The 26,330-nt window shown below is 59.1% G+C and overlaps 1 protein-coding gene across 1 annotated transcript in view; it reads right to left on the minus strand.

The window, feature by feature from the left end:
* The window catches only part of PHACTR3 (phosphatase and actin regulator 3), a 100,844-nt gene extending 76,228 nt beyond the window's left edge, over positions 1-24,616 (minus strand). Inside the window, exons 1-5 of the mRNA XM_049650527.1 lie at positions 24,459-24,616; positions 20,822-20,899; positions 14,081-14,263; positions 4,907-5,119; positions 152-326 (exon numbers count right to left, since the gene is read on the minus strand). Coding sequence (XP_049506484.1) covers positions 152-326; positions 4,907-5,119; positions 14,081-14,263; positions 20,822-20,899; positions 24,459-24,615 — 806 coding nt within the window. The 5' untranslated portion in view covers position 24,616. The remainder of the gene's footprint in view (positions 1-151; positions 327-4,906; positions 5,120-14,080; positions 14,264-20,821; positions 20,900-24,458) is intronic.
* Positions 24,617-26,330: the final 1,714 nt, after the last annotated feature.

Below are 26,330 nucleotides of genomic sequence, written 5' to 3' on the forward strand. Positions count from 1 at the left end.
CCAGGGCGAAGGGAAAAGGCGGGGCTCTTGTCCCAACCTTAAGAATTTCAAGACAGTGACAGCAGCGCATGGAACTCAGTCCGGGCGCATGACACGAGACTGGCCTGGATGGAAATCTGGGCACACAGGTCTCCCTACCAGGGCGGCTCACCTGTCCTGGCGATGCTTGGTGGCCAGCGCCCTGTGCAGCTCCTCAATGACGCGGCTGGGAGGCAGTGGCCGGTGGACAGTGGCAAGATGTGGAGACCCCGTGGGCGTGGAAAGCTGTCCTCGGAGGGGAGGGTCAGTGTTTTTCCCGCCAGAGCCTTGGAAGAGTGCAGGCTGGCCTGGAGCACGAGAGGGACCGAGAGGAACGTGAGCCCCCGGGAGCAGGGAGGAGGGACTCTGCAGAAAGACATGAGCCCAAGGGCAGAGGACACAGCTCCCCCCACCACCTGGCCAGGCCCTGGAACAGGCCCTGTTCCAGAAGTTGTGCCAGGTCCCCTGCCCCCAGAGCCAGAGACAGGGCTCACCTCTGGCCGGTTCCATCCACGAGACCCCCCGCCCCCAAGCCTGGGGGATGAGCTCCACAGACATCAGTGCCAACGAGCCCCCTGTAAGGTCTCAGGCACAGAAAACCGGACGCCCCTCTCCTCCCACTTGGAATCAGTGACTTCACTGGGTCTGCCCTTCTCACCCGACTTTGTGACTCTGGGCAGGGCCCAAGTCTACCTTTCTTACTGCTGTATCCCCAGGCCTGGCACTTAATACATGTGCAATAGACATCCGTTTGTATGAAATGATTTTGAAGACTGAGAATAGACTTGCTCAAACCCTGCCTGAGAAGGTGAGGCTTCTCTTGCTCCTCTAACAGATGCTCCCTGAATGTGCACTCTAAGTCCCACATGGCGTCAGGCGCTGGGGGCAGCAGAAGGCGTGGGTTTGGTCGTTACACGGATCTGGCCTCCAGTCTCAGTCTGCTACTTATCAGCTGTAAGACCTCCAAGGCAAGTCCCCAAAACTCGAGAAGGCTCAGCCTTCTTATCTGTAAAATGGGCCGACAGTTCCCTGGCGGGGCCAGCAGGAGCCCGGCAGCTGGGTTAGGGCCTGGCACCTGTTACATCTTCATACACGGACTCGTTCCCAGAGAGGCTGAGGCAGGCTCCCACTAGACTGATACAAACAGACCAACCCCTTCTTAGCCTCAGCAGGAAGAGAGAGAGAAACAGAGAGACAGACACAGAGACACAGAGACCGAGACCACTCCATAAAAAACAAAGACTTTCTGACGCCATCCTGGAACGTGGATGCCACTAACAGGAAGACAGAAGGAAAACTGTAGGTCTCGTCGGGACACATCATTTAGCGGTCTTTACAAACACCCGTCTTGGTGGGCACGGCCAGGAAACACGCACGGCCCAGGCCTTGCCCTCGATGGGCCTCTAGGCTGGCCAGGTGGGGCCAAGAGAGGAAAGGCAGACAGAAAGCCACTGGAGAAAGAGCTGTGCCAGGAAGGGGGGCTGAGAGCACCTGGGGTCGGGAGCACGTGGGCTGGGCTACGGAGGTCAGGCGAGGCCTCTCGGCAGAAGGGGACATCTGAGCTGACGCCCAAGGATGAGACGGTGACAGCCATTCACAATGTGGCCAGACACAGGGCACAGGCGGGGGGAGGGTGGGGGGCGGGCTCCACCCGAGAGCGGCCCCCAGGGCCGTCCCCAATTCTCCACACTCCACCAGCTCATCCCCCACCAACCTCCACCCCTCCTGGGGCGGCCCCTGCTCATCACAGGGACCGCCTCCCCTGCAGGTGTTGCTCTGCTGCCTAGAATCCTCGCCCACACCTGCTAGGAAGGCATCCCCGGTCCCAGCGTACAGGTGGGGAAACTGAGGTGGCGTGGCTTGTCTGTGCTCCCTCAGCCAGGACCCTCGCAGGGTCGCCACACACTGGCAATCACGAATACACTGAACGAGCGCCCCCCATTTCCTGCTCTGCTGAGCGCTGTACCTGGCCCGCCTCGTCCAGCCACCCAGGGCACCAGTTAGCATTCCTCTTTCTCAGATAAGGAAACTGAGGCTCAGAAGCCAACCCCAAATCGTGCCTCCAGGGTATGACAGGGGCTGGGATTGGAACTCGGTGGCGGGATTCCAAGTGTGGTTGGCAGAGGCCGTGGGACCCCCATACGTGGAAGCGACTGTCATCCAGCTGGACGGGGAAAGCTTCGTCCTGAGGGGGTGAACTCACACGGGTCCAGGGTCCAGGCAAGTGAAACGCAGGTGAGTCAAGGGACCTCACGCAATTCATACGAACAGGGGGCGAGGGTTTTGGTAAATACAAGAGCACCTGCCCACCTTAATGGGGCTGCTGTGACTCAGGGGTGGCCAGATATGAAGACTTTTGAAGAAAAGCCAGAAATCTGGATTCCAGGTAAAACTGACATGTTTTACACATGTTAATATTTTAATGCTTAAATAGATTTTAATGTTTAAAATGTTGGCAACCCGTTAAAAAAAAATTTGACACCATGCTGACCTGGCAAAGCAAGTCTGTGAGTGGGTCTGGGTTGGGGGGAGGGGGAAGACAATGCCCTGACCTCTGGTGGAGGGTCGGTGAGGAGGCCTGCAGGCAAAGACCCCTGTGGGGACTCAGCTTGTGTATGCTGTCCCCCACCCCCGGTCCCAGTTAAGCCCAGCTAAGGGGCCTCTCTCCTCCTCTGCTGCCACCTAGCGCCCACACGCTGAAGCAAACACTTCCCCCCAAAGAGAAGAAAAAAGAGAACAGAGGAAATAAGACAGAGTCGCCAAAATGTGGTCTCAGCTGTCAAAAAGAGATCCAGGCTGAAACCACCCTCCCATGCCCTCCAGCTCCTAGTCTAGTTCCCCAGAGTAATCCCCCCGATGTTCTGGAGCTCCTCAAAAGGGAGGGGAGGGTCCCAGAGCACGAGGCCCTCGAAATCCAGAATTTCAGCTGTGCGGACAAGCAGAGGAGTCACGGCAGAGGAACCTCACCGTGCGGCCTTAGGTCTGATCTGTCCAAAGCACAGAGGAGGCAGGACATCTGTGAGTTATCGAGGGTCCAGAACAAACTGTATGGGAGCCAGAATAAAACATGGTGGATAGTGCCTGATCGGATGGATTTCCAATTGTTTCAAGTCTCAACGGATGGAGAAGAAAACTCTCAGAAGATAGCAACAAGTTGCAACAGTGTGATTCTGCCACGAAACTTTGACTCCTATCCGTGCGGCCACGTCCCCGGAAGACCATAGGCTTAGACTCATCCCAGAAAGGTAGGAACAAGCAGGCGGGGCTCAGATCGTCGCTTGTTCCTTCAGTCACAGTTGCACGCACTCGCTAAGCACCTGCTGTATGCCAGCACTAGGACATGGTAGGGTCCCGGGTTGCGGTCACAAAATCCCACAAAGTGGGTAGCTCAGAACAACAGGACGTCATCCTCTCGTAGTCGTAGAGGCCAGAAGTCTGGAATCAAGGTGTCAGCAGCTGGATCCTTCCGACGGCTGAGAAAGACGCCAGGCGTCCCCCAGCTCCGCCGGCATGGCGTGACTTGCAGACAGCTCGCTCCAATCTCTGTCTCCACGTCCAGGTCGTCTGGTGGGTGCTTTTGTGTCTCTTATAAGGACACGCTCATTGGATTTGGGGCCCCTCCCTCGCCAGGACGATTTCATGTTGATCCCGATCTAATCATGTCCGTGAAGACCCTCTTCCAAAGAAGACCGCAGTTCTGAGCTTCCAGGTAGACGTGAGTTTTTAGGGCACACTACTCAGCCCACCGGGTGAGGTGAATGAAGCATGTGGTAAGTGCCCCAAGGCCAGGCGCATGCTGCTATGGGGTAAGGGTCAGGGACAGCGGCCCTGAAGGAGGGACAGAGACGCATAGGCACTGACCGCGTGACGCCGGGGAAGAAGGTTTTAGCAGGAAGGGCGGTATGGGGGTTACCAGCCTCAGGCCCAGAACTGGGTTCCAGTCTCCGTTAGCCGTGGGACCTGGGAGACGTTGCTGGAGCCCCTGAGCCTCGGTCTCTTCGAGGTGCTGGCCCGTGCGTTAGGAACGGGCGGTGTGTAGCTGGGCCTCCTTGTGGCCCAACGAGAGGGAAGGAGTGGTGCTGTGAGTGGTGGTCAGGGGCTCACGGGCAGCAAGACGGCTCAGGTCCACCACCCACGTTGTTTTCATGCTACTCCCTTCAGGCAGCAGGTAAGGATCGACTCTTCAAAACAGCCACCTCGTACTGAAGGGTCTGCTTTTTCCCTGAGACCAGCAGCGTCTCCTATTTTCAGCAGTGATGGGACAAGAAATACCCAAACTCCGAAAGCAAACGTCTCAATTTCCAGGGACTATTCAGCCAGTGTGGCCAAAGCTATAGGAGCAGATGCCTCTTGGGGCCTCTGCGCAGCCGTGCTCCCCTCTCTGATCCCCACCCTACCGTCCTGTGTTTATCCCTGCCTCCCTCTGCCTTTCAGGATGGAGCTCACTGGAACAAGGTCATGAGACAGAGCAAGCAGAGACCACGAGAGATGGAGCCATCGGGGAGAAGTGGAGACAGACTGGGGAAGGAAGGGGAGGAGCGGGGGAGGGAGAGAGAATGTGAGACAGAGAAGACACCTGAACATACAGACAAAATCTCCCTCCTGGGGGATGGCTACACTTTTGCATTCAGGTTCTGGAAGACTCCTTGGACTCCTGCCAATAAACTGCCTCATTTGCTTAAGGGAGCCCAGGGGTCTGCTCCTGACAACCACAGCTCATTGCTAAGAGCAGCCAGGCCTCCTGCCTCCAGTTCGTCTCCCCTGGGACTGCCTAGAGCCCGGATGGCAAAAGCAAAGGGTGAGAACCAGCCCGCAGCGGGAGCCCATCAAGACAGGTCGAAGGCACGGATGGCTGAATGGACGGAAGGATGCATGCATGCGGACCCACCTGTGACATTTTTCGTGGTTTTGCAGCCTGCCTTGGGTGGTGGCGTGGGCAACAGTGGGGGGCTGGGGAGCTGGCCCACGGATCTCTCCAGGGGTCTGGGAGGGCTGTCCAGGGAGTCAGACCCGGCTAAGGCTTGAGAGGGTTCATCCGCAGTAGGCGGGAGGCTGCCGGAGGCGTCTGCTTCTTCACCTCTGGATGCTGACGGCATCTTGGCTGGGTTCAAAGGCAAAACAGAGAGTTCACAAGCCATGCTGCTTCTGATGGGGTTGGACATGAGCAAGGACAGTAAAGTGGCTTGGGTGGGGTGGGACTGTTAACAGGAGCAGGGTACAGAGGGGCCGCTCAACGTACAGACCTGACTTCCTGTGAGTTTAGAAGTCAATAGAACTGTTGGGGGTGGGGGGGGAGGAGGGAGAAGAGGAAAGAATTCAGGAGCAGGAGTAATTCTGTAATTCTGTTCCTTTTCTCGGTCAACAGGTGGCGCCAAAGCTCCTGTCCCCACCTGACCTGGGGATGGTCACGATCAGAAGTTTGGGAATGAGACACACCCAGGCTCCAGTCGGCCCCTGCACTGTCATCCTGAGAAGTGACTCAAACTCCAGTGTCTCCATTTCCCCACATGGGAGATCTGACAAACACCAGAGTCCCTCCCAGGGTTGCTGCAAGGTTTAAACGGGAGGGAACGATGTCGTGTGGGTCTGGCACCTGCAGACCCTCAAATTCAGCAGCCATTGACTTTACATGTGTGGTTTTCAGCAGCCCTGGCCCCTGGTACGTGTAGGTCCCAAGGAGTGGTTCAGGAGGCAAGGAGGTCCAGCTCAGAGGAAGGGTCAGCCCGCCCAGCGCCCCTGTCCCCTCTCCCTCCTGCTGCCCCTTGAGCACCGCCCCCCAAGACTGTGCATCCCTCCTCTGCTTTCTCCCCATCCACGAGCACTGTCTTTTCCCTTCTCCCTTCATCTGACTCAAGTCCTACTGACCACCACGCACCACCCATCCCACCCACACCTCCAAGTCCTCTGCCTTCCTTTCATTTGGGCTCACCCTGCTGAGTGCTGCAGAAGATGGTGAGACAGAAACCCCAGTGGCGGCCACCTCAGGACTGCCACGGTCAGGGCCCTCAGCTCTGCCTCCACCCTGCAGTCACGGCCTCAAACCTGCCTCCAGCTCCTCACCTCCCCACTCCTGTGTGGCCTCACCTCCAGGAGAAACTGAGGCCTTCAGACAGGGGTGGGGGTGCTGTTCTTAGATGCCTGACTCCAACACAACTGTCCCTGAAACCCCATCTTCCTTCCTTCCTCCCTGATACTAGAGAGGTGGACCCCCAGCCCCATCCCCACGTGGGGACCCCAGCACACCCTGCCCTCTCACAGCAGGTGCCCAGCCTGGTGTAAGATGCCTGCTGCGCATGGCCTCGTCTCATTTTTTACAACCGGCCGAGGAGGAAGATACAAACACTCCCAGAACAGCTTGGCAGAGCTGGGCCCACAGTCACCGCCTGGGGAAAGGTTCTGGAGGCCCTAAGGGGCGGAGCGCTGGCCGTGGTACTGAAAACACGGCGCTGGCCTGATACCTGCCCTTGGAGAATTTCCACGGAAACTCTGGAAGCAGACACTGTGCATCCCATGGATCCCAGGTTATTACCATTTCTGTGCCTTTATTGTCCGCGGCCAACCCCACGGCCGTGACACTCTTGTGGCACAAGCCTGGGTCCTGCCATGTGCAAACATGGACGGGACAGTTTCTTCCTCTGAGTCCCGGGGGTCTGGACAAGGTGAGCAATGTATGATCTGGACTCCACAGGTTCCCTTAGCCAGGCTGCCAAGAGATGGGTTAACTGGGAGACTAGGCAGCCCAGGGCAGGGTCCCCATGCCTACGTCAGGCGGGGCAGGGCCGCTTGATCTCAGTTGTCCTCAGTCTCCATCACGTTCCTCTTTGGCTCCCAGACACCTGTTCCCCAGTTCCCTCCTGTCACGCTGTCTGCACATGCTCAGCCCCCTGCAGGCTCCATCGGGGCTGCCCAGGAGGACCCAGCCCTCAGCCTTCAGCCTAGGACCCATTCCTCAGTCCACAGCTCCAATTCTCTCATCTCATTTTCCCATCCAGTCCTCTGGCTTCAGAATCCAACCCATCTCTCTGTCGACCCCTGACCTTCCCTCCTAGCTCCAGACTCATACATTATCAGCCACTGTGACATCTCCATCTGGAGGTCAGAAAGGCAAAATGAAACATTCTCAAACCCATCTCTTGATTTCCCAAGGGAAAGCCCTCTCCAGCCTTCCCCTTCCTTCAGATGCATTCACCCATCAACCCATCTTGCAAAGGTCCTTCAACAATTATGGGGTTCGGGCACCCTTCTAGGAGCCGCAGACATGGCACCCAACCAGACAGATCCCCACCCCCACCAGGCTTCCTACACAGCTCAGCAGCCGTGCAGCCAGACTGGACACCCACTACCTTGCCTCCCATATGTAATTCACAGATAAATCCTGTGTGCTCTCCTTCCAAAATATTTCTCAGCAATGTTCACTTGTCCTCCCTACGCAAGCTTCCCTGGCCTCTACCTGGACCTCAGCAATGGCCTCCTGGCTCCTTCCCTTCCTGCCCCAAATCCACTCTCTAAACCAGGGGTTTTGCAAACTTTGTCCACAAAGGGTTTTGCAGGTCAGAGTATCTGTTGGTGCAGCAACCTCCAGAGGGCTGGCAGTTCAAACAGCAAAACTTCCCTGCCTGTGCCAGAAGTGGATGCACACATGCCCAGTGCTGCCCAACAGAAATGTTTGAGATGCTGGAAATGTTTCCTCCCTGTCCATTTCAGTAGCCACCAGCCATGGGTGGTCAATGAGCAACTGACAAGTGGCCAGTGTGAAGCTGAATTTTTTTATTTCATTTAGTTTTAATTAATCGAAATAGCCATGCAGCTAGTGAGTACTGGTGAGGACAGCTCTGGACTTCTGGGAGTCAGTGGTCCCAGCCCCCACCCCTCAACCAGAGATTGCAGGGCAAGCTTCTTCCAGCCCCACAGAGGTCTCCTCTTCCCACTAGCCCAAGGTGGAATGAGGGTCCCCCACCTCTGCTCCGAGAGCCCTGGGACTCAACACACCGGCAGGTCTCACCAAAATCGCCTCCAACATCTTCCCACAAAACTCATCCATGCCGGTCACACACTGACCTCTATGTCCCTGACCTGTCGGGGGCTCCGCAGGCTGAGAAAGTGGGGCTCTGAGATCTTTTAGCCTCTATCCTCTGCAGCTCATGTGAATGTGTAGCTACCGTTACAGTTTGGAATCTTGACATGAACACCCATTAAAGTCTTAATGCTATATCAGAAAAAAAGATGTAGAAGACAAGGTCAGTTTCACACGTTTCCCACATTTGAGATCCTGTCTGGGGCATGGGGGGGGGGGGGGGGACACTGTTCCTTTGCTCCCCTGACCAGCAGAGGTCGCTTCTCACCAACCAAACTCTAAGCCAAGGCTCCCATGTCGCTGCACAAACCACAACGTAGGGCTCAGTTGAGGAACAGACACAACTGAAGCTCAGCCAAGTGTGCACATCCAGGACTTACCAGCATACTTTAGGAAACGTTCCAGTGACATGCTTCTGTGTGGCCTCCACTCACCTTCCTGAGCAAGGGCTGATAAACTTTTTCATGTACAGGGACAGATAGTAAATATTTTAGGCTTTGCAGGACAAGAGGCCAACTTGAGAATATTATGTAGGTGCTTACGTAACAAGAGAAAAAGCTCTACCCTGCCCTTTGGTCTGGGAAGTGCCTCCCGGGCGGTGGGCATGCTTTGAGCCCAGTTACCACTCACTGGAGACCTTCCAAGACCAAGAGTGACCGGTGAGACAGGAAGGTCCCGGTGGGCTGGGGACAGCTGCTGTGAGTAGTTTCATGGCACCCCAAACACCTGGCATGTCTCAACTGGGACAGCTGGCCAAGGGCAAGGCAGCTGGCTGAGTCCCAGATGCAGGCGGGACGAGCCCAGGGTCTGAGCAGTGCTGAAGTGCACCCACCAGTCAGGGAGGGGCAGATTCGACTTGGTGTCTGGGTTTACAGAGCCAGCACACTGAGTGTGCCATCCAGACAGGTGGCAGCTGGGTCTCACCTATAGCCTGCCATTCACCATCCCCCTCCTTACTTCACAAACAACCCATATTCCAGAGCATTCCAGAAGCACCTCTAGTTTGGATTGTAGAGTATTATGTTGTTGTTTTTTAAAGTTTATTTTATGTTGAGAGAGAGACAGCCTAAGCAGGGGAGGGGCACAGAGAGAGAGAATCCCAAGCAGGCTCTGTGCCGTCAGCAGAGAGCCCGATGTGGGGCTCAAACTCACAGACTGTGAGATCATGACCTGAGCCAAAATCAAGAGTCAGGTGCTTAGCCAACCGAGCCTCCCAGGCGCCCTGTAGAGTATTATGGTTAAAAGCATGTCCGGGGATCAAACCCCAGCTTGCCACTTATGGGCTCCCTGGCCTTAGATAAGCAACAATCTCTCTGGGCCTTTGCTTTCTCATCTGAACAAATAGGGTTGTTAAGAAAATACAGTGAACACAGTACAGGTTTACTGAATGCCACTTTCCTTTTTTAATTCGTGCGTTCTTGAGAATGTCAGAGCACAGCCCTGCCTGGCAACAGAAACGCGGGACAGCCACCTGTCCCATTTAAAGTTAAAACAGATCCTTCTGGGCTTTTTAGGGAATGTTAGGCCACCGGTATAACACCATCCAAGTAAAACCAGAAAAACAAAATCACCCCAAATACAAGGGTCCAAAGTCAACCCAAACTCAAGTCACCAAACTCAAAGTGAGGGTCAAAAACCAAAAACAATGGTCAGGATCTTTGACAACATCCTTTTCCTAAGAGACCTGTGATTCTGGACAGAACCCCCACCCCTCCCCTCCAAACGGACACAGCAGTTGGGGACACATGGAAATGACAGCCCCAGCCCAGGTGTTACCACCTGGCCAAGGAGTGATGTCCCCTGAAGCCAGGAGCTTCTCCACGCACATGGACATGGGGCCCCTCCCGCGCCCCCTCCCCCAGCAAAGTTCGCAGGATGTCTGCTTTCTAAGAGAAAGCAGCTAACCTTCCAGGACACCGTGAACACCACACGAGTCCCCAGGGGAGCCCATTCTGGGCCCCTGGACGTTTCCATGAACTTCCTGGGGTCAAGAAGAGACCCCAGGTGCAGGCTTGAGCACTCCCCAGACACCGTGCCTGCCCAGAATGCAGCTTTCTCTGCCACACATCGTTCCCAGCACAGAGGGACAGGCCTCCCTCGGGCGTGGAGGTGCAGGGGCGCGGGGACACGAACGACGGCCGAACAGAGTCTGATAATAGCCGGTCTCCTCCAGCTCTGCATAGTCCCTGCAGACCTGGGTCCCATCGTGCCCCCACAGCCACCTCACGCTTTCACTACAGCAGCCCCACCCCCGTATCTGCAGGGAAGACGGCCCAGGCCCCCCGCGGACGCCTAAAACCATGCAGAGCGCCGAACCCAGGAGGTACGAGGTTTCTTCCTCTACGCGTACACCTAGGATGACGTGCAATTTACAGATTAGGCACAGTAAGAGGTTAACAAGAACCCGTGAAACACGAGTGTAACAACAACTGTAATCTGTGATAAAGGTTATGTGGTCTCTCGCTCTCTCTCGGGAAACCTCCTTGTGCGGTACTCACGCTTCTTGTGATGGGAGCTGATAGAAGCCTAGGGGGGGAGATGAAACGAGGGAAGGGTGCAGGCCTGGGAGGGAACACTAGGTCACCGTCAACCTTCTGACGACGTGTCAGGAGGAGGGGCGTCCACGTCCAGACCAGTGGCTCACGGCAGGTGACTGAAACCGCAGGTCAGGAGACCACCGTATCCACTACGTGATAACGAGGCCCAGAGCGGATCAGCCCCTGCGGCAGCACAGGGACCAGGCTCCTTACCTTCCCAGAAGGGGCCGGGCAGGAGCAGACAGGGGAGCCCCTTGAAGGGAGTGGCCCCTTCGCAGCCCCCAGTGACCCCGGCTGCGTGGCAACAGCAGCCCAGGGGGGCCCCCAACGTTCAAGGTTTTCGCAAAAGCTCCGTATTTTTAAATGCTGACTTGCAATTATTTAAGCGGGGAGTTTAAAGCCTGTTAGACTGTAATCCGCTCCCTCACTGCAGGGCTCTGCTCAAGGCCAGGCTTCTCCCTACAGACCTGGTGCTCGCGGCGGCGGCCTCGCTCAATAGCACAGCGCAGGTGGACACGCCTCCCAAAACACACGTGCTGAACGAGGCAGGGGCTCTGGGGCGTCTGCAGGCAGCCGGATCCTGCGTGTTAATGCCTCGCTCCCCAAAAGTTGCTTTTCCGTAGTGACGTCGACAACAATCACCAGGAGCAGACACTTCCGGAGCGCTCAGGATGTGTCCGGACAGAGTTAGGGGATTCCTGCGGATTACCTAAATGCAGCAACCCCAGGACATGGTGAGGCATTATCCTCACGTGTAGTTGAGGACACAGGCTCAGAGAGGTTGAGTGACTTATTCACAGTCACACAGCTTAGTGAGGAGTTGAGGCACGTCTCAGACCCAGGTTGGCCCGGCAAACACGTTGCCCTGAATTCCCTAATTCTATACCCCTGGGTGAGCTACAGACCCCTGTACCTCCGTTTCACCTTGAGGGAAAAGGCAACGACACCAGTGATAAAAACCCAGAGGCATTTCCAGCATAAAACGAGCTAATGCATGTGCTCAGAACAGTGTCCTGCACACAACCGGCATCCTTCAGAAAAATCGGGCCTTTTCTCTGTGTTCCTATACTTTGGTTTGCTACGTTTTCTTTTACGTGAACTCACACTTTTCGTTTCAACTTGTTTATTAGAAGAAAACCCGAATCACCACCCGCAGTGAGAAACCCGTTCCACCTGTGCTAATGAAAATAAACTTCGCTGTTAAAACGTTCTCTAGCTATTTGCCACAAGCCACCTCTGGAAACTCCTCTCCCACACCCTGGGGGCACAGGACCCACACCGAGGGCGGGAACGAAGAGTCCAGCTGAGGGGTGAGGCTGCACCTCTGGGGCCCCACACCGACCAGGGACAATGGTCTCGCTCCCCAGGCCCTGGCCCGCCCTGCAGCCCGGTGCTTCGCCCCGCAGCACAAATCCTCTGTGGCCCCACCTCCGTCCCGTGCCCCAGGGCTCCAGCTGCCTTCAGCCCCTCTCTCTCTATCTTACCCTGGCTCTGGCCACACGTACAGACCTTTAGCTCTGCACAAGTCCCCTGGTCTGTCCTGCTCCCTGGCCAACCACAGCCCCCAAATCCAGCCTCTGGGCTGCTTTCGTAAATAAGATTTGCTGGCACCCAGCACATCTTCTGTGGCTGCTTTTGGGCTACTCGGAAGCGGTGGGCAGTTTCACCGGGAACCTTCTGACCCACAAAGGCAACTGTAGTTAACTGGCTCCGTGCAGAAAAAGTTTGTGGACCCTGTGCTCTGTCTTTGCAGATGTCCTTCTCCCAACCGGGATGCTCTTTTCCTCACTCTCTGCCTGGCCAAAGCTTGTTCATCGCTAGGCTGCCCCAGCCCCCAGACTCAGGGAGGGGCCCCAGTGTGCACGCCCGCTGTCGTGGACTCAGCTCAAGGAGATCGGCAGGTTTGTCCGCCTTCCCCCATCACTCTGGGAGGACGAGACCCGGACACATTCGCCATTAGGACCCCCGACCCGACAGCACATCCCGTCCAGGAGAAAGTCCTTCACACGAATCTGTGGCCTCAACAAGCCAACTGTACTCTCGAGACTCCATCCCCAAACCAAGCACACAGGGAAAGAGAGCGCCGGAGGTTAGCAGGGGCGCCGATGGAGCAGGCAGAGCTGAGCAGCAGAAGGAACCTGCCAAGGAGAAGTGCCAGGCGCCAGTAGGGGGCTGGGTGCAGCAGCCTAGCACGCGGGAGGCCGGGCGGCCAAGGGGCGGGGCTCAAGCCGGGTCAGGCCGACCACCACTTTGACGCAAGCCTGATGCCTGGGGCCACCGGGGCACGGGCATATGCTGAGAGGGTCTCTGCAGGAGAGGCCAGGACTGTCCCAAGGGTCACAGCCCTTCAGACCGCAAACTCCTATCACATCTTCAAGCTGGGGTAAGACTGGGGAGGCACAGCCACCCCCAGGGAGGGCGGGGCACGGCTCTCAGCAGGTGCCCACTAGTGCCGGCCGGGGCGGCCGGTGGAAAGCGTCGGTGTGAGCCTTGTTTGGCAGAAGAAGGCAGCAGAGAAAAGATGCCCACCTGGCTCCAAAGCCACAGAAGCCCCAGCAGGCCTGTCCTCACGGCCTGGATTTCCAACCTGCCACGCTTGTGCAGACGGTTCAACTTCCAACCCCCACCCTGTGCCTGGCGTACTTATAGCTTGTAATTTTACGAGGGGAGAAGTTCCCAGCTTGACGGTGAGGTCCCCCCGAGTATTTCTGTAAAAAAGCTAATGGGTCAGAAGAAGAGGGGCGGGTGCTTCAAAGCACCACGGGCTCCTTCGGGGGGCTCGTGTTTTGCCTCCTCTCTGCCTTCCCTTCCTCCCCACCTCGCCATCAGCTGGCCCCTGTCTGGTCCAGTCAGTGAAAACCACCACGGCCACGGCCCCCGCCGTCCCCACGGAGGCTCAGAAGGGTGCACACTACCTTCTTCCCGCTTAAGAGAGCTGGGAAAAGAGGTTTCAAGCAACACAAGCAGCACGCCCTGCGGCGAGGTGGCGAGGACAGCCCTGCGCGAGGAACACGGCATCCGACGCCCCACATGCACCACACGGCTCCGGGCGCTGTGCGCCGGGCACCGAGGTCATGCTCTGTGGAGGACACAGCCACCTGCTGAGGATTTGGGCCACTCGGAAGGTCCCTCTACCCCATCCCGCCCTCCTGTCTTGGGGTCAACGAGGATGCCCCTACGGACACCGGCTCGCTCCCCTGGAGAGGATTTTCCTGCTCAGACGTTCCCAGTGGCAAGAGACTGTCCCGGGAAGAGCCAGAGAAAAATGCCCCGGCAGAGTTTAAACTGCACACGGCAGAGTATGGCAGGGCTCGGAGCCCAGAGCATGGCTGTGCCTCCGAGGACAGGATTCTACCAGAGCTATTGCCCAGGCCGTGGCCAGGGACCTCAGCTGCCACCCAGCCGGCGGCCATCCCGGCAGCGGCTCAGCCCCGCACGGTTACAGCCGTACCTGCGTCGTCAGAATGGGAGTCCGAGGGCAGTGGTGTGTCCAGGGAAGGCTGGTCTGCCCCGGTGGCCAAAGGGCTTCCTGGCTGGGCTTCTTCTGAAGTCAGCATCTCCTGCTTGGGGGTGGACGGTTCGCTCTGTGCCGCTCGGGGGCCCCCGTCAGGATTGCACACTTTGCTCTCAGCATCTGTAAGGAAACGCGGCGGTCAGCGGAGCCCGTGCCTCCCTTCCGACACGCTTGCGCTCACGCAGGGTGCCTTCCTGGGAGACGTGCCATCCCAGGCCCTGCTGTGGTGCCCCTTCAGTTCTTCCCCACGCCGCCCCCCGGAGTCCCCCTCCACATCCGGTCTTCTTAAGGGGTCCCAGCACTGCCTCCCCCCCCCCCCCTCCCCCGCCGTCCCCGGGGCCTCTGTGCACCACCTGCCTATGGGAGCCTAGGAAAGCCTCCACCCACCTCCGTGGTGCGTGCCCCCCACTCCCGCGCTGGCCTCCGCCCTGCGGCTCGCTCGACCAACAGCGCATCCGCAGGCTGGATGCAGCTGTGCCTTTAAAAGTGCTCGCAGGCTCCTGCAGTCAAGCCACCACTGCCCTCGCTGCTGGGACACGCAGGGCCAGTGGGCCGGGGCGAGAGGCAGACGGTGCAAACCTGAGCTGCTCCTGTCCTGGAAGCAGAGGCCAACCCAGACGGGACAACAGACCCTGGCTGCCGTATGCCCTGAGGTGCTGCAGGCGTCTGCCACAGGACATTGTCACGGCTACCGGTAACCAATCCACGTTTGCACCCACCATTCCACAATCAGGTCCCTGGTACGCAAACCCTCTCAGTCCCCCACTGTGAGCCTGGGACTGGGCCCACCCAGGGAGGCGGGGATCAACAAGTCAGTCCTTGCCGGCAGGGGGCTCACACTCCCAGGCACCGCAAGCCCAGGACTAGGGGCAGAGAGCGGGGAGTCCCTCGGTCTAGACAGGTGGCCTTCTCAGAAAAAAATAACCCCAGGCTCACGGTGCCTGAGTGGCTCAGTCCGTTAAGCGTCCGACTCTTGGTTTTGGCTCAGGTCATGATGTGGTAGTTCATGGGTTCAAGCCCCACGCCGGGCTCCATGCTGACAGTGCTGAGCTTGCTTGGGATTCTCTCTCTCCCTCTGTCTGCCGCTCTCCCACGCATGCTCCCTCTCCCTCTCAAAATAAATAAATAAACTTAAAAATATTGTTTCAAAAAATGACCCCAGGTTCCCAGTGGGGCTGAAACAAGGATCCGGTGTCTCCCGTTGCTTGGGGGCTCGGCTGCTGGAACTTGGAGGGTGTGGCCTTTGAAAATGAGGGGCTTTGTGCCCAGGTGCGTAACCGGCCCAGTCGCACGGCCACCAGAGGGCGGGTCCAGGCTGGGACACAGCCAGCTGATAACCATCACCCCTTCTGAGACACAGAGCACCGACCCATGCGCGGGCCACCTGCACGGCCCCCTCAGGTGTCACGGCCAGTTCAGGGAGGTCACAGAGCAGCAGTGTGACCCACACACGTCCCTCCGTGGGGAGACGGCACGGCGGGGAGGTCAGCCTGGCTCGGGAGAGCTGCCTCCCACCCCCGTGGCGGGGGTGCGGGGGTCAGTCTCAGAGTCAGGCCCCTTCCGCCTCCGCCAGTCTCACTCCCTACCTGCTGCCCTCGTGTCCTCCAACAACGTCCCTTTCACCCCCAAAGTTGGACAAGAAGTAGAAGGTCACCCTACCCATGCCTCCCATCCCACGGCAGACACCTCTGGGCATCCGCTTCCCGGCCTCCGAGACGGGGGTAACTTGCTTCACGGCCTCCACGCGGGAATTAAATCAGTTCCGCTACGCCACGCACCTGGCCAAGAGCAGGCACGCGCCATGTGCCTGCAATTATCGTTACTGCCGTTGATGAGGCCTGACGAGGAAGCCTGAGGGCCCGGCCCCTGGGCTGAGCCCGCGCGCCCACGTGAGGGCGACAGGCTCCCTCGGCAGGATCCTCGCCGCACCCGGACTTGGGCCTGGTGCCCGGCGTGGGACCCCAAAGGGACGGGAGTCGCAGCTGCTGCCCCCCGGCTGCACAGCCCTCTCCCCAGGGAAGGGCAGAGAGGCCGGCCAGCCGGAAGTCTGGAGATTTGGGGCTGGGAAGGGCTCGTCTATGCAGCCAGGTCAGCTGACCAAAGGTCCTGGACGAGGGGCCGGCAGCCTCTTCCAAAAAAGGAGACGGCTGGTATTTTAGACTTTGTGGGCCACACGGCAGGTACTGCGTTCTTTTTTAATTTTCACAAAACCCTTTAAGTTTAAAAACCGTGCCCAGCCCGAGGGCCTTGCAAAACCTGCTCCCGGGCCAGACCTGCTGCAGACTTGCAGCGATGGTCTGCCAACCCGCCCTGGTGCAGGCAAAGACCCAGATGCCAGCCAAGGGCGCAGACCCAGTGGGCATAGCTGAACGTCACAAAGCTCAAAACTACACTTTCCCGGACGCCGCTCAGGGCTGGTTTACGCGGACTCGACATGCAGTCGTGACGGTCTCTGCCGCCAGCTTACTTGGTCCTCGGTGGCAGGGTGCAGAGCACAGCTGGCACCGAGGGGCCTGCCTGCCGGGGACACAGCACCGTCTCGGCCGGACCCCACACCTCCGCGAGGGGAGGCTGCCGCCCGCCGCTTACAGAGGCACACCCCTCCTTCGGAAGGACAGGCCGCTGGCGGCCAGGGACGACCGCTGTTTGAACCCACGACCCTCCCCTAATCATCACCAACGACAATCACGTGACCAGAACTCGCACGTGTGGGGCCCAGAGGCCTGCAGCCCGTGGCCAGCTCAGCCAAGGCTTCGTCCTCCCCAAACACGCGGACTTAGGGGCCCTCCCCTGCGTCCCCGCTCAGCGCACTTGTAGGACCTTTCTGGGCTGCGCTCAGAGCCCCGGTTCATAATCACGTTCAATGAAAAGTTGGCAGTTCCTAAAATAGCCCTGCTGGCAGGGCCGTTGCCTAGAAACGCCGTTGGGGGGGGGGGCGAGGAGATGTGGGTGGATTGTCCCCTGTGCCTCGCCGTTCAGCCAGCCCTCCCTCCCAGCCTGCTCTCCATCGGATGTCCGTCCTCCCCCCGGGGGCTGTGGAGGGGCACACGGTGGACCACCGGTGTCACACAGAGCAGCCACGCGACAGGAACGTGCCACACACACACGCACCGCGCCCGGCCTTCCCGCCACGTAGCAGCCAGACGCACTTGACTCGTCGCCGCCCAACCCCCGCTCCCCAAGGAAGGAAACCACGCGTCTCTCGGGTCACCGAACACAAGTATCTTTTTTACACCCGGTGCTGGAACGGGAGATTCCTCCAGTTACCGAAGCAAATGCCGAGTGGGCGGAGCAAAGTCGCTGGGGGGAAATGTGCAGGCTCCTGTCCCGTAGGCTAGGACGCGGGGGAGGGGCTGGGACGCTGCTGGCCCTCGCCAGCCACCCAGGAGTCGGCGGAGCCTGGCCAAAGCAGGGAAGACAGTGCGGGAAGGGTCACCTGCCCCCTCCCCACCCACACCCGGCACATCAGCAGACTTGCAGGAACAAGGGGGGTGGGGGGTCAGACTGCCTCATAAAACCACACACCCAGGAGGGACACGGGCTCATCTCCCGGGGACCCCAGGGCTCTTCCCTGCAGTCCCCTCCCGGGGACCAGCTCACATCATCAGGCTGCTGACTGCTCTAGGAGTGGGCAAACCCCCAGGTGACACACACGGAGACCGTGCGCGTGTGCGGCTTCGTCCTGGCCAAAGAAAGGCACGGGTGAGGTCTGGGGCAGCTCTGCAGGGTCTGTGACCCGAGCCCGTGGCGGCCTCTCTGGGTCACTGTCACCCACACCCACCACCCAGGCGCCCGCTGGGCATGAAGCCCTGGGTACCGCTTGGCCACAGGGAGGTGCTCCGGCTGCAGACAAGCAGCCTCGCTGGCAGCAGGTGGTGGCCACGGAGTCCTTCCTCCAAACCCCGGAGGGGGGGCTCACCCCCACACCGAGGCTACGCGGAGGCCAGTGGAGGGGAGGAGGCTCAGTTCCAAGCCCAGAGCCGGAAGGGGGCACTCGGCACCCCCACCAAGGATTCCCAGCACCCAGCCGGCCATCCCAATACCAGGACAAATCCGGGGCACACACGGCCTCAAAAGGACTTGACCCCGCCCCCAGTGGGAAAAGGCATTTTCTAAGCAAGTGCTTGGCACGAACCCCAGTGTGGGGCAGGAGGTGCCCCAGGAGCCTGATGCCAAGCACCGTCCTAGATCCTGCTGTCCCTGCAGCCTCAGGAGCTGGAGCACATGGAGGAAAGAGCACGACAAGAGCACGTCCCCCTCCTCCCCCTGGCCCCAGGCCGCCTCCCAGAGGCACCCTGCTTCCCTAGCATGCCCCCCTCAGCGACACGCTGGGCAGGCTCACCGCAGACCCGCTCGGCCCGTGCCCCTGTGCTGCCCTGGGCTGCTGCGGCCACTTGGAAGTGACTTTGTCACCTGGTAGCTTCCGGGGAGGGGGGTCTCATTTTGTTGAGGGGGTGCAGGGAAGATACAAGGCTCTGTCAGACCCAGGGCCCCCTCCACGCTTCCTACCTGCTTGCCCCTCACCCACCTTCTCCCTTCCACCGCGGGCCCTCCAGGAAGATACGCCCCACTTCCCCGCTCTGTTTCTCAGCCTTGGTGGCACCAAAGCCGGAGGCAGCTGGGGAGGTACCGTGAAGTCCAGGTGCGTGGGTCCCGCCCCCAGGGCATTTAATCCAAGAGTGCGCCTGGCGAAGCTAACGCACAGCGCAGCTCGCTCTGAGACCCAGCCTGCTCTCCCGGGGCCCTGGGATCCCCCGCAGACATGACCCCGTGGCCCCCTGCCCAGGTCGGGTCCCGGGGTCTTGTTCTCCGGGTGCTCACCCCTACCCCCCTCCGTGGTGATCCTGCATCTGTGGGACCATCTCCTGTGGCATCACTTAATGAGCACGGTTTCAACCCCTGAGGAAGGAGACCGTGTGTCGGACCCACCTGGTTCCCGGTTCATAATCACTCGGCGAGACAAAGTGTGATCTAAAGGGGGGGGGGGGGGGGGGGGTGGCAGATGACACTCTGGGGGCCAAAGCCAGACGCCGCCTGCTCCATATGGCCCATCAGTCACCAGACAAAACCGTTTAACAAAGGTTCAGAGCTGAGGAAAGGCAGACTGCTCTTCTGGAAGACTCCCCTTCGGTTCTGCACCCACCCCTCTGTTTTCCTGACAGCAATCAAATCCATCCACTTACTTTTCATGCACCAGCGATAGTATTTTCTATGATAGATGATACACAGGCCTCAAGTCCGTTTTCATTTCCCATCCCCCTTCCCCAAGATCCAAAGGAAGGTTGGCTGGAAACATGCTCAAAATGCAGGATTTGGAGCTGTTTTGTCCCATCCAGACTAACACAGTCCAGGTTCCTATCAGCAATGACATCCCCCCAAACCCGAGAGTCGGAACGTTCAGCATCTGAACCCTGAAGGACTGGGTACCGAGCTCTCCTCTTACACGCAAGTTAGATCATCAGTCGTGAGCCATCTGCTACGTTGGTTTCCCAGGAAGACGGCGTCATCAAAATACTTCACTCTTTGGGCACCTGGGTGGCTCGGTCGGTTCAGCGTCCGACTCTTGATCTCAGCTCAGGTCATGATTTCTCGGTTTGTCGGACCGAGCCCCGCATTGGGCTCTGAGCTGACAGCACAGAGCCTGCTTGGGATTCTCTCTCTCCCTCTCTCTCTCCCAAAATAAATAAATAAAATTAAAACCAAAAATACTTCACTCTTTGAAGCTGAAGAAGAGACATGAGGACAAAGACCACAGGGGGTTTGAGAGCAGACAGGCAGGACGGGGGCAGAGCCTGGTATACATCCAGATGCCCTGACTTCGCAAGGTCCCTTCCTGGCCCTGATTCCTGGGCCAAACGACAAACACCCTAGTGAGATCTAGGACAGGAAGCGGGTAGGGGCGCCACATGCCCTCACACCCTCTGGGAACTGGCTCCGGGAGGCCAGGACCCTTCAGTCAGGAGGCAAGAGCTTGGTCCGGCTCCAGAGAGAGCTCCCAGCGGCGGTGAGGTGGGGGGGGACACCAGAGTCCCAGAGGAGGAGGACCCACAAAAGGTGTGCGTCGGGCCCTGAGTCCCGTGCCTCGTCATCACCCAGAGAGCAGGACGAGGCGGGGAGGCCACGAACGTTACGAATGACCCGCGAGCCACAACAGGTGGTATTTCTCAAAGACGCAGAGGTGGCCACGCAGACATCACCGTGGCGAGGCCTCCAGGGCACAGTGTGAGCAGCATCCGAGCGCTCCCGGGGGGCTGAGGGTGCTGTGAAGGGGTGAGGGTGAGGACGCTCAGCACCCAGAAAGCCGTCCACACGTCACAAGGACCAGCAAGGGTACTAGACGGCCGTGCGAGTAAAAACAACTTGCCCGCATCAGGAACAATGACGTCAACAGGAAAAAACCAAAAGCCAATCCTGCCACTTCGTGGGGAACCAGGACCCAGCAGCGGCCCGGCCCGGGCCCAGCTAGGGCAGGAAGCCGCCGGATGTGGCCCCAAAGGCGTTAGCTCCGGGCCGCTTGCAGAGGTGGCCCCGTAACCTCACGGAGGGACCCGACGGTGAATGGCCTCCTTCGGGTCCAGCCCCTGTATCCCGATACCCGGCTTCCCGGATCACCATTCCGCCCTTGACCTTTGCCGGGCGCCCTGGCCCAGCACCTGCCACCGTGGCGGCCCCACTTACCCCGCTCCATCATCTCCAGCAGACCCTTCTTGATGAGCTCCTCCCGACCTTGCCTGCCGGCCATCTTCTTCTCCAGTGCTGCACAACATACAAATAGGCCGGTGAGTCACGGGCAAGACCACGGGGCTGGGGGCCACCGGGCGGGGAGCGCCGTTGGGGACTTCCAAGCTTTCTTACTACGCAGCCTGATGAGCGTTGCACGTACGCACGGCGGAGGGGAGCACACTGAGTGCACTGTTCAAGGCAATGATTTCTGTGATTCATCTGCAAAGCAACGCCCCGGCTAACGCTTCCTTACGCTGACTCCTGCACATGCCTACCCTCCGCCAAAGGCTCCCCAACTTACCGGCCCAGGACCACACCCTCCCTCCACCCCCAAGACCCGGGGGCGCTTTTCTGTGGGTCCTGTTATGTTTCCAGACACCCTGGTGGCTCTAGAGCTCCGGTCAGAACATGGTCTTTTGTGACCACTGGCTTCCCAGAAGTTCCTCCGAGAAAACCCCGGGGTTTTAAAGCTTTCAGAGAAGTTGCCAGACAGGGAGGGAGGACAGGGGCGGGGGCCCAGCCAGGGTGCCAGCTCCCACTCACCCCTACTCGTGAGGCTGGGGGCTCACTCTGCTTGCCGGTCTCCTTCATCCGTCCAGGAAACTATCTGCCTACAGTTAGAACTCAATTTCCAAATATGACCCCATGCAATTCCTTGGACCCCCTTCTTTGAAAGATGCAAATTTCTGGCTACTAAGCCTGATCCCAGAGGGCCTATGGGTCACCCGTGTGTGCCAGCGCTCTGCCCGGTGAGAGCTGCAGCGGGGAGCACAGACCGGAGCCGGCCTCTCCCCTCGGAGCTTAAAGACTGGCAGCAGAGGACAAACAGGTAAGGACGAGGAAGTTACTTAGCCAAAAATATCTACTGAGCACGCGCTGGGGTGTCCCTGGGAAGCAGAAACAATTCAGCCCCCCTCCCTCCAGGGCTCGAGTGGGAGCCAGCCGGCAGGGATAACAGAGCTGCTCAAATGCTTAGAACTAATAAAGCATTAACTGAGCACCTACGTTGTAAAGGCATGGGGGAGCCAGACAGGCATGGCCTCCGCCTGGCGGCAGCGCTGGGGAAGCTGGATGAGAAGCATCTACACCTGGGGCCGTGGAATGACCCAGAACCAGAGGGACTGGGAGGTAGAGGTCTGGGAAGCCCAGGCTGTGCTGGAATGTCCGGGCCGGCCTCCCTCAGGGCGCTCACACCGACAGCTGAAGACGGACAGGGAAAAGCCAAACATACCAGCAGGAAGACGTTTTCCGGCAAAGGGAGTATAATTTCCTTTTTCAGTCCAATTTCCAATCCAATGTCCGGGGGGGCCAGAAGTATGCACGAAACTGAGACACTGAACTCTGACTTTGGGAGGTGTGAGTAGAGGGGCTGCTGTCCAGCCTCACAGACAGGGGTGCGCAGAACGGGGGTGGAGGTCCAAAGAGCTGCGCGATCATCCAGCCAGCTCGGGTCGCGCTCACGGGGGCCCGGCTCACACACAGGACATCGTCTGCTCTGACTCCTGAGCCCTCCCAACACCCCAAAGAGGCAGCTGCGAGGGTCTGCTGTCCCGTCTCAGGGGGCCACCCCTATCACTGAGCCAGCCCCCCACAGCAGGTTCCAGCTCGGGGCCACTTCCCAAACTGCAGCCTCTGGGAGCCGTCCCCACGACGCTGCCCCTCCCGCCCCGCCCAGACCACTGCCGGCTTCGTTAGTGTCTTGAAATCACCTTCCTCTCACGCTAACCAATAGTGCTTGTGAAATGGCGTTTTTGAAAAGCTGAAATAACTAACATCCCACACTTCGGGGGGAAGAATGGTCTGGAATAAGTAAACGAAATGCAGTCCTCCTGAGATGGCCAGATGCCTGATAAAGGGCCTCCAGGTGGGGACCCTGCAGGTGTTAACCTGGAGACCTTCCATGCATCTACAGGGACCCCGCAGCATCCTGACGAACCTCCAGGCCACTCAGTGGCAGCACAGTGCCAAGGGGGCCTGCACGGCTCAACCCTCCAATCCCACGGCCCAGAGAGCATCAGGGGCTCCCCAGGTCACGGAGGCCACCCTGCTCTGGGCCCTGGTGCCTTCCCCAACTCCATGCCTTTGCGTGAACTGTTCCCTCTGCTGCAACGCTTTGCCCTGCTTTTCTCAAGGGGCCAATCACATCTCAGTTCAACGGTGCCTCCTCACCCGAGCCTTCTCAGATCTGCCCACCCACCCCACCCCTCCGCACTCCTCCCCGGCACCTGCTCAGCTCCCCTGGGGCCCCACCGGAGCCGTGACGTCTCGCATGCTTGCACGCATGCTCACTGGTCTGTCGCCCCACTCCCCGCTGGGCAGAGAGCCCTAAGTGCGCAGGGCCTGGGTCCCCCGTCTACTCTGTCCCTGGCACACAGGAGGTGTTTGAGATTCCTGCAGTAACACTGATGTGCTGCCCTTGTGGACAAGGAGAACGGGTCGATCAGCTTCTCAGGGGGTTAAAAATAATTTGTAAAACGTGCAACAGGTGTGAGGGAAAGACCTGTTGGGGTAGCCCTGTCTGCACGCCGCACGGCTTCAGGGCTGGGAAGGAGACAGGGGCCCTGGGGACCGTCAGAGACAGCAGCCCGAGACGGGCACTTACCAGGCTGGTCCCCAAGGCCTAGACTAATTCCACATGCGCGGCTCCCTCACTAATTGTTTCCAGCCGTAGCTAACAGGTGCACAGCTCAGCGGCGAGGCCCGTGGGGTTTGCTTCTCACGGCACCGGCCCCCCTCCCCTTCACCAAGGACACCCTCTCACCCGGGAACCAGACCTTGGCCGCGGGACCGGCCTGCCCTCCCTGAGATGGGCGGGGTCACGGTAACGTGGGTGACGGGGGTGCTCTGAGTGTCTGGTTGGTCACTGCTCGCTATCACGGCCTGTTGTATTTGCTGTCACCACATGTGTCCGCGTGGTTGTCTCGTGGCCGTAGCTCCTGGCGTGGATTTCGAGGGGGCAGGGGCAACGGTCCAACCCGCCGCGACCCAACTTCCCACAGAGCTGGGACCGGCAGGGTGTAAGGATGGGGCCGCAGGTGAGTGACGGAAGGGGGCTTCCGGATCCGGTGGTGGGAGGGCGTTGGGGGGGCACTGCCTGTGGGCACCCTCCTCGGGAAGAGCTTAGGAGCCCTGGAGCCGGCGGCCCTGGCTTCCAGCAAGAGGAGGAGCCTGCGGGAATTGGGGCCAAGATGCGGGCCCCGGCCCTCTGAATCACCTGGGGGGCTCTAGGGACGGCAGGCCCCCAAAGTGCGGGTCCGGGTGTGGGGGCTGGGCGCGTGCTACTGCAGTGTGGTCGGCAAGGACTGCCGTCACCAGCTGGCCTCCCTGCCCCGCAGGGACCCCCAGGTGCGCACGAACAAGGTCCCATCCACCTCTGTGCCCCGTGGGTCTGGGCGGGCAGTGGGCTGCAGGTGTGCCCGGTGCTGGCCCCGCCCCCAGCCGGGTGGGTGGGGCCTGTGCCAGAGGAAGGAAGGGACCCAAAGGCGGAGCAGCCCCTGCTGTGGGAGCCCGCCCCCCGTGGGGGAGGGGAAGACAACATCAGCATCGAGAAGCTCAGGGACAGTGGCACCGGCTCCCTGTCCCCCATGCTCACCGGATGTGGTCTGCTTCAGTTTTTCGTTTTTCTTCTTCCTCCATTTCCAGGGCTTGAAGATCCTGCCCAGGGTGGCCAGTTTGCTGTTCCTCCTCACAGGGGGGGTTCGGGTCCCTGAGACCAGATACTCGGAGCGCGCTGGGGGGACTGGGTCCATCTCATCTGCAAGGGGAGCACACCAAGGAGGGGCCGGGTGATCACCAATCCCGCGTGGCTCCCCTCACCCACGGGGCCACCGGTGATTCTCCAAAGCCCGGGGCTGGCCCGCGCCCCTAGCATGCTGGCACGTGCAGAGAAAACGTCCGTGGGGCCCTCGAGCAACAGGGGCACTTGCTACTGTGGGGCCCGGGAAGAGAAAGACACATGCTTCTCCACAGGCCGCTCTGTAGTTCACGATGTGTTCATTGTTTAAGGAAAAAGATCGGTGAGAACGGAAAACATTGCAGCGGACAAGACGGTCAAAGTGCAGAGTCACATGAGCCAGACGGCTGCTGTCTCCACTGCCCGCCCGGAACCCTGTCCCACAGGCACGGCTCAGACCAGAGCTCGGGCCGGCACCCGGGAGGATGGGGGAAAAGCTCAAGATGCCCCAAACCCCTCCTGGGACAGGGCAGTGACGAGGTCTTGGGTGTGCTGAGTTTTAATCTCTCAGTGTCACTCGGGTGGGGGTTCACAGACCAGCCAGTGCTCCCCACCCAGCATGGCTGCCGGCACCGGTGCCCGGACCCCGGCCAGGACACCCCACGTGCACACACACGCACACACACGTGCCACCCAGAACACATTTAGTCCCACAGCCAGTGGGTTAATTCACTGCGATGCACAAGCAGGGGCTGGGAGCCTGAGTTTATAAAGAGACAAGAAGCCCCAGAGGGGCCCAAATATGCTGGATGAGCAGGGCTGGAGTGAGGCGGTATCGGGAGGGTCCTCAGTGGGAGGCCACCAGAGGGGCCAGACCTGGCCCGGCGCCCCAGGTGATGGACGCCCCAGAGACGAACCGCCTGGGCTAGGAGCAGCCAGACAGGGCTCACGGCACCCAGCCCCTCCGAGCCTCAGTTTCCACACGTGTAAAATAAAGATAATGATCGTCCCTGACATCCAGCATTCAAAGGAAAATGCAGGGTGGCCCCAGAGGCTGGAAACTTAGGTAAACATATATAACACACAGTTGATCGAAAGTATGTTACAATCCATGTAGAATGATATTAACTACGTTTTAAGACCGTATAGACACTCTGGTGTCTAAGACCATGCCAGCATGGCTGTCTTCTGGTAGAAATTTTCACAGTAATTTCTATTATATGAGGAACAAAAGAATTATCCTGGAGTAAAAGTCACTGCTTGTTCCTGGCCAGGTACCAACTAACTTTACCCTCACAGTAAATCTATGAGATACAGGACTCCTATCATATCCATTTTACAGATGAGCACACTGAGGCTCAGAGCAGTGAGTCATCTTGTGGACCCACAGAGCGAGAAAACGCTGGAGGCCGGGCATGACCTTGCGGGGCCTGAGCCCGGACCCCTCTCGTATCTGGAAGCTGCCTCTACGGTGACTGTGTGAATTTATCTCCCGGAGCAGGACACAAATGGGTAAGACACCAACAGAAGGCACAAAGCAGGACTGTCCCAGCCACCCAGGTTGCGTGGCCGCTGTCTCTGGCTATTATTAATTGAGTATTAACTACATACCGGAGACTGTCCCCGGTGGTCTACAAAGCAACCCGGGTGGAAGAACAAGCTTGGGGGTGTCTTGTTGAGAGACGAGCCTGCTCGAGCTTGTCCCCAGTACCCGGCACCCAGCAGGGGCCTGGTGGGGGGGGGGGAGCCAAGGAAGCCCCAGGGCACCTGTCGCGGATCCCCCACCACCAT

The sequence above is a fragment of the Panthera uncia genome (assembly GCF_023721935.1).
Source record: "Panthera uncia isolate 11264 chromosome A3 unlocalized genomic scaffold, Puncia_PCG_1.0 HiC_scaffold_11, whole genome shotgun sequence".
Classification (NCBI taxonomy): domain Eukaryota; kingdom Metazoa; phylum Chordata; class Mammalia; order Carnivora; family Felidae; genus Panthera; species Panthera uncia.